The 8,187-nt window shown below is 38.5% G+C and overlaps 1 protein-coding gene across 3 annotated transcripts in view; it reads left to right on the top strand.

The window, feature by feature from the left end:
- The first annotated feature begins 14 nt into the window (after positions 1–14).
- LOC118268317 (intermembrane lipid transfer protein VPS13B) overlaps positions 15–8,187 on the top strand; it is a 136,378-nt gene continuing 128,205 nt past the window's right edge. For all 3 annotated transcript variants that reach the window (XR_004783024.2, XM_050704327.1, XM_035582796.2), the window contains exons 1-12: positions 15–173; positions 1,251–1,387; positions 2,864–3,041; positions 3,231–3,294; positions 3,502–3,692; positions 4,146–4,284; positions 4,534–4,724; positions 5,541–5,719; positions 6,036–6,218; positions 6,678–6,821; positions 7,004–7,218; positions 7,512–7,639. Coding sequence is in view for 2 of the 3 variants with exons in the window: in XM_050704327.1 (XP_050560284.1) it covers positions 1,301–1,387; positions 2,864–3,041; positions 3,231–3,294; positions 3,502–3,692; positions 4,146–4,284; positions 4,534–4,724; positions 5,541–5,719; positions 6,036–6,218; positions 6,678–6,821; positions 7,004–7,218; positions 7,512–7,639 (1,699 nt within the window). In the remaining variant the exon portion in view is untranslated. The remainder of the gene's footprint in view (positions 174–1,250; positions 1,388–2,863; positions 3,042–3,230; positions 3,295–3,501; positions 3,693–4,145; positions 4,285–4,533; positions 4,725–5,540; positions 5,720–6,035; positions 6,219–6,677; positions 6,822–7,003; positions 7,219–7,511; positions 7,640–8,187) is intronic.

Here is an 8,187-nt window from a genome sequence, read left to right as displayed (position 1 = left end):
ATCAGACTTGATTTTGAAGTTCACAGATAGAAAAACTGAAGTGCGGTGTTTATTTTGCTTTTTTCCTATTTTATTATAACTTCTCAGTTATTGTAGTAAATTTTTTGTAAAAGTATAGATAAAAGTAATGCTCTTATAATCTCTTCTTTTAGAAACTTTTTCGCATTTAATAGGTAAGGCCTGCTGATTGTAAATAACTTCCGGCAGATTTTCTGTGTTTGTTTATTTCTCCACGTACTTACTGCAATGTTTTATGAGTTTCTTATGAGAGTTTCATGTTGTCCTTATCATCACTTTCTACTGAAAAACACAATACGTTCATAGAGTTATTCTAATAAGAATTGAGTTAAAAGAATATTAAGCTAAAAGTTTGAACCTTATACTGCTTGAATATGTTGTCTATTGTAGTTTTAATACACCGAGGACACCGCGCTGTAAATTAGTGATTGTGGTGACGTCACAATAATCTGGATACAGGGAAACTTAGTATTTTGGAAAGAAAACTCTAAATTTTATTTGTTTTTGTAAACCATTCACTCCAGATAAAGCAAATTCTAGAAAAATATAGGTTCCTTTTAAATTAGGATTACTGGAAATTGTAATCTCCTTTAGCACTTAAGAGTTATGTGAGTGTAAATCAACTTAAGTTTGCTAGATGTTATGCTTATCCAGAAATAACAATTTGATACTTTAAGTTTACTGCCACTACCAAAAATGTACCATAGAAACAACAAACAGATGTAGAACTTAGGAGGGGATTTAGCCTATTTGTAATATAGCTAGCTTAGCTTTAATATAAAATGCCAGTTTATCACGAAACATGATAAAATTAACATTAATTTAAAATCTACATATCACTTATAAGCATATAAGCATTCTCTATGTTTGACTATTCAAAAATGTAAAACTGGCTCTTGCCAGCGACTTCCACCACATTCTAGTGGGATAAAAGTATACCTATGTGTTATTCTAGATTCTAGACCATAACCACTCCTGTTCTTTCTTTCATTCTTCCTGAACTGTTCTTTCAATTCTCTTCCATATCTTCTATGTAAAGTTGGCCACAGAAAGCTCTGCTTACAGACAAGTGGAAGGAGGGTAGGGAGGCCTTTACCTTGCAGTGGGACAAACATGTCTGAAAATAAATAATAAATAATATCTTCCGCCATTTTAGCTTGATTGAGGAACAAATATGTACACAAACTCACAAACTTTCACATTAGTAAACAACTTATTTGTTTTGGTTGCAGAAAAAACATCTCATGATGAAGAATACGGGACAATAGTGTCAGTGTGAAAGATGTTTAAAATAGAGTCATATGTAACACCTATCCTGCTGAGCTATGTGGACAAATATGTGCGGGACTTCAAACCAGCTGATGCACAGGTAAGCTAATCAAACTAAAGTTTGTCATTATATCTTTGTGATAGAACTCTTTTTACATAAACGCTGACCAACAGATGAATATAGAACTTGAACCTTTTGATATTTTTCTTTATATTTCGTCTACTTTTATTTTATCAATGTTTTTACCACCACATCAAAAAGGCGAAGATGTGACCTCAGTGCCAAGCTGAATGAATTGGATGGAGGATGAATTCATTCTAAAACAGTTTCTTTTAGAATTTTATGCTTAGAATAATATGTTTTCACAATTTAGACAATATACAAAGAAGGAAGGTGAAAATATTTTGTTTTAATACTGCTATTGGAGAGTGAACTAATACATTTTCATAATATCGAGTTACATTTTTAATAATTCATTGTTATTATAATGAAACAATGTTACATAGTTCGTATTTAAATAATTCTTCGGAACAAGTTTTTATTAGTGATGTAATCATTAAAATATTGTCATCAAGGAAATTAATTCTTATATCTATAACTCGGTGTAATGCAGATAAGAATGGCATGAATCATTCCAATTTGACTAATCTTGTGTCATAAATAAGGTTTACATTTCAATAACAGGTTTTAACAATCAATAAATGGAGTTTTAAAAACTTAGTTTGCCTCGACACACGGGCAAAGGCTGATAGTAATTATATGTCAGTCAGCCTCATGTATTATGCAGGGCGCCTTCATGGAGTCATTGTAAAAATCGAAACTCAATTTGTATAATGTGTGAGAACTTGCCAGCCTGCACGTGCATACTAACCTACAATTTTTACAGTTTTACTGTAGTTATTTAAAATGTATGAGTTCCTAGATTTTTAGGTACTTACTTTTATTCAATAGAGATGAGAACCTTGTACTATTAACCACCTAGCTTGCCTGATGGACAGACTGACAGGGTATTATTTATTTCTTTATTTTGACTTTATTTTTACGTTTTAAAGTACCTAAGTATTTATGGTTTAATTCTTATAAATGATTTGATTTACAACTTAACCTTCCATGATTCTGATAACTAGAAAACACGTTTTTTTATTTCACCTAAATCTGGTGTCAAAATATAAAAAATAACATACCTATTGTTCCAATCTGTGTTAATAAATATTTACCTAGACCTATACTCAGAATACAGAATGAGTACTATACCAGTACTCAGAATGAACATAAAATCATTAGCGTAAGTTATCGAATCACTATCGCTAATGGCCTAGCTGTGAGCGTAGATGCGGTACTCCGGCACACGATCAATATTAGATTAATACTCGCTCGTACAAAATTTCCTGCGTATTTCGAATAACTTGTGTACTACAAGTTGAAAGTGTATCATTAATTAATTTACTTTGTAGTTGGTACCTAGAATAAAAACTATGTATGCGATGCCGAGTAAGATTTTATGCCACGTACCCATAGTTGATACTTGTACGCTAGCGTCATGAACAATACACTAATGTTATGTGTATTTTGAAGGTATCATTATGGGGTGGGGGCGTTGCGCTCCACAATCTGGTGCTCAAGGCGGATGTGCTGCAGCAGGAAGTGGCGTTGCCCTTCACCCTCGTCTCTGGCCGCATCCATGAGCTCCTCATACAAGTACCATGGACCAAGATCATGTCGGAACCGATTGTCGTCACCATCGATACTATAGGTATACAATAACTAAGGATAAAACGAGATAATTCCCAAATATGTATCGAAGTTTCAAACTTAATATTATGTACGTTAAACTTATTTGTTCGAACAATTTGCTTTGTTACTTAGTACACTGGTTTTATGTACATATATTCACTACAATATAATGTCGCTTTGGTGTTATAACTCTAAGTGTTTCTTACAGAATGTGTGTTGAGTCTGAACCCGCCTGTCTCGCCCGATGGCACGCCGCCTCCAGCGTCGCCGAGGTAAAGTATATGCACTATGCACTGATCATTGTAATACTGTACCGTGTAAAATATGAAAATTAGAAAGAAATTATCTCACAGTCCAACTAACAACAGTTTGTTAACGCAACACTTACATTGGTCTTTGTTTAACTGCTATGTGTCGGCAGCCTAAAAGGCATGTAAAGGCAAGCATTGTCGATGTTATAAATATTGTTATACCTTCAGCCGCAAGACTCAAGTAGTGGAGGCTCCGCCGGGCTACATGCAGGCTTTGGTCCGGCGCATCGTGAGCAACATAGCGCTGCGCGTGCACCACCTTATCGTCAAATACGTGCAGGATGATATAGTTCTATCTCTCAACGTCAAACATCTTGGCGTCGACAGCGCCGGCCCCAATTGGGAACCCGCTTTTGCAGGTATGAATGGTATTCATTCGTATGTAAAATTTTAAAACTATTTCAGAGGATAGCGTCTTTTTATGATAGATAGTGAAAAAAAATAACATACTCAGTATTCACGCGTCGTGAGGTGACGACATCAATGTACTTGACCTTCAAAATAGTATTGTAGTTTGTAATTAGTTTTTTTATATTATTTTGGGGTTGGCCGTAATCTACTAGTGCTGCTGTTTTTGTGATATCATCATCATTAAATCAACAGCCAATAAGTGCTCACTGCTGCAAAGCCCTCTTCTGGTACGTAGGTTTGGGCTTTACCTATACATTACTCTTGGTGGGTTGGCGATTTCAATTTTATGCACGAGAATCGGGTGCCTCAAAATTATGCAATCCATGTTATGTCGCGACTAACGAGAGGTTACTGAATCTCTATTTTTATACATACACTACAGATTTTTATTTCTTTTCCAGATATTGATCAGGCTCAACCAGTGATAAGAAGGCTAGTGCACCTAGACGATCTCACTCTGTGTCTGGACAAATCCGACAGAGATGGCAAGATACGGTTTTTTCACGAACCTTTATTGTATAGATGTCAGCTAGATCTCAGGTAAGATACTGTAAACCTTTAAGATTATGGAGCCCTATACCTACGCAGAAACTACCGACTATATTATCTACTATAATATCTACGTATCACTGTACTCAGAGTCATTTAATGATTACTTAACCCAGTCCTTAGCAAATGTTTTTGGACCAAAATCGTTACTAAGGAATAGTTTAAGTAATAATTAAATATCTATGAGTGCGGCAGTATTTTCTTTATCTTACAACACTACTACTAAAATTTCATTTGCAGAGTGTTAACCCGCCTAGTGTCCGCGAATACACGTCGTGCTACTAGTTTGGACGTGCAGATGCGGTCCACTAAGCTAGCTTGGAGCGTCACCAACGAACAGCTGGCGCTCTTGTTCCGGCTCATCAGGGAGCGACCGATCACCACCGTCACACCGCCACCGCCGAAGCAGTCCGTCGCACAACCGCCGCTCCGTAAGTTGTATCTTATTTTGTTACTAGCTACTTATTTTCTGCTAGCGGCTTCGCTTGCGTTCTCGTGGGAAAATAAGTATCAAGTTTGCTTATACCCTCTCTGTGTACAAAATTTCATCAAAATCCGTTTAGTAGTTTTAGTGTGATTGACGGAAAAACATCGAAACACAAACTCTCACGTTTCTTTATAATATTAGTGTGATAATTTGTATTGCCTAATTCACTAGTTTTGGATACATTATTAACCTGTGTGATGATCGTAGGGTAGACATAACTCATTTCCTGCTCTTCTTTTTTTTATGGAACACGCTGGTATACGAGCTGACTTATCACCTGATGGTAAGCAATCGCCACCGCCCAAGGACACTGGAAACACCAGAAGCGTTACAAGTGCGTTGCCGGCCTTGGGGGTTATGATTAAAGGATTGGAAAGGGGGGAATTGGGCCTCCGATAACCTCATTCACACAACGCAACCGTTGTTTCACGTCGGTTTTCAGTGAGGCCGTGGTATCACTGCGGTCGAGCCGGCCCATTCGTGCCGAAGCATCGCTCTCCCACACTTATATTCTTCCCGCGCTAGTCATATAGCGTCCGATTAAGGGACTATAAAATTGACGAACCTTAGCCCACATGGTACATGTAAAGATGGCCTATAATCCAACAGCGGATTGCACGGCCTGTTGACAATAAGCGATCATGATGCATGCATAGTGCATGCATCGTGTGTCCTCAATATGATTGTAATCCGAATGTGACCATTGATACATATAGTTTTAGTTTACAAATATTTACATATAGTTTTTCTATGATATTAGATTCGACGTCGTCGAACTCAGCGGAGCCGACTCGGCAGGAGAGCTGGTCGGAGTGGGCGTGGTCGTGGCTCCCCACGTGGGTGGACCGCGACGTGGGCATAGAAGAAGCACCACTGCCACCCACCTCGCTGCCTATATACTTCAGCGCTTATCTTGATGACGTCTCCCTGGTGTTCAAGGTAATATTTTTGTTAAAAATAGAGTGAGACCGAATTAAAACCTTGGTGCCTTGTAATAAAGTTGTAAATATAAAAAAAAATATCTGATATCTGTTACCAATTTTAGACCATGATATGACTTACATAATAGCGAAATAAACAAAATTGACGAAGATAGACATAATGAAAAGACACAAGACGCAGTAACTGGGTTGTGCTTGAGTTACCATTATAAGACTTATAATTGAAATAATCTTTCCGAACAGTGAAATAGAGAAAATTGCATAATGAAGATAGATATGAGTAAAGGATTAATAGGTATAAATGCCATTGATAGGTGATGGAGACGGAAGCGGGCAGTCGCAAGCGTTCGCGCGCAGTTCTAGAGGTATCGGCAAACTTTGCAGCGCTGAAGTCTTCGATCTGCCACCCGACCCACTTGAGGATACGCTGCGGCGCAAGAGAAATCATGATGCAGTCCCACGGAAAATGTGTCTGCGGATACATTAATTTTAACACTGTAAGTATTATATATGTAAAAACTTACGGTAAAAACATCAACCATGACAATAACACACAAGTGAGGTTACCAGAGTACACTACAGTTTATTTGCAACAAATATGAGGACATATAGTTTTATATGGTGATCCGTATACTGGTTTAACTCCCTATCACATAAAAAGTACTTAGTAATAGATAAAGCTGAATGTTTGTTTGTCTGAACGCACTAATCTTCGGAACTACTAGTTCGAATTGAATAATAATTTTTGTGTTAAAGTCCATTTAGGAAGGCTATAGGTTATAAAACATCACGGTACGATAAAAAGAAACGAGGATAGCGAGTGAAACCTCGCGAACTTTTTATAGAGGGGATTATAATAATATTAGCAAATCCCTGTCCCCTTAGCGGGGATGGCTTTGTACCACAATACACATCTATTGGCCAATGACTTACAAAGATTTGTAATCTTTCCTCAGTTAAATTCAGAACCGACAGTTTTCCTGAAGAAGATAAAGACGGCATCACAGTCGGAGACGGCGTGGACGTGGCCGGACGGGGTGCTCAATGGCAAAGTGAAGGTCGCTGAGGTCATTGACGAAAACGTCCCCGCCACTGCTGGGGTGAGTCAGAGATCTTATTTATCATATGGATTGTGGATATATTTTACATGCCTATGCAGGTGTACTACATCACGTAAACTGCGCACGGGCAGCGTGTGCACATGAAAGATACACATTCGCACCAATCATTACGCAATTGTTAAACAAAAGTTTTAAAAATCAAATACCTCCCCCCCGCCTAGGAACCTGAAGGCAGCACTGTCTCCCCCGCACAATCCTTACAAGACTTGAAACCTACGTCGGTTGAGCCGAACCTGGACAAACAAGACCAAGACGATATCGACGAGCTCTGGAACAAGATGGCGCCAATCGTGTTTGTGGAGTATCTGCATGAACGGTCACCCCCCAACCAACTGACCAACCCGTATGATAACCCGCCTAAAGATTTTGAGTATAGGTGAGTAAGCTTGACACGTAAAAATATTTTGTTATGCCCGAATACTGAAATGTTACTCAATTTTAAGTTGTACTTAAATATCGTGCTATCTCTGTCATTTTATAAAGAATTGATAGGGACAGAACTAGTTTTGAGAGCGTCTTAAAATTGAGTAGCGTTTGAGTATTCGGACATTATACAATAGATTACTAAGGGACTGAACGACAGACAAAATATTTTGTTTATAGTGTTTGATTTTCAAACACGCTTTTATGGGTGCCGTCACGTTAATGGTAATAATTATTGATCCACAGTGATTGGGGCGAAGAATGCAGCATGACGATAGCGGTAGAACCATTGGAGCTAAGATTGTGCATGGGGCTCATACATCGGTTGCAAGCGCTGAAGAACATATTAAAGGAACACGTAGCTACAGAGCCAGGTAATTTAGTAAAGAACTAGATGAAAACTGCACCTCAAAAAGCCACCAGAACACCACAGCTGGGGCCCAGTAAGGCTGATGCTTGATCCGGAGCTGCGGACTGCCTAGCCTTTAGCCTTACCGGGTCTCTGGCTCGAAAAGCAGAAGTGGGAACGGGGTGATTTTTAGTTAGTAAGAGTCTGACACTCCCTTTCACCTCGCCCAAGGCGGGAGAAACCATTGGTTGATTTTCCCCTCTTCCAATGTCTTTTTCGGATCTGCCGACTACCTAGTGGCTTTACCGGGGCTCTGGTTCGAAAAGCAGGAGTAGGAACGGGGTGGTTTTTAGTCAGTAAGAGTCTGGCACTCCTTCTCGCCTCTCCCAAGGCGGGAGAAGATATTGGATAATTTTCCCTGCTAAAAAAATGTTCAGCAGCAAACAGCTTTCAAACTCTTAATTTAGACTCAGAGGACGTGGAAATACAATATAACAACATCTCAAAATGTATAAAAACGGCAAGCCAAAACATAAAAACGGTCAAGTACAAAACGAAAAAATTGAGTCCTTC

Source organism: Spodoptera frugiperda, chromosome 25, assembly GCF_023101765.2.
Source record: "Spodoptera frugiperda isolate SF20-4 chromosome 25, AGI-APGP_CSIRO_Sfru_2.0, whole genome shotgun sequence".
In the NCBI taxonomy this organism is placed as follows: domain Eukaryota; kingdom Metazoa; phylum Arthropoda; class Insecta; order Lepidoptera; family Noctuidae; genus Spodoptera; species Spodoptera frugiperda.
Note: the sequence above shows the minus strand (reverse complement) of the source record. Positions and strands in the feature narration are given on the sequence as shown.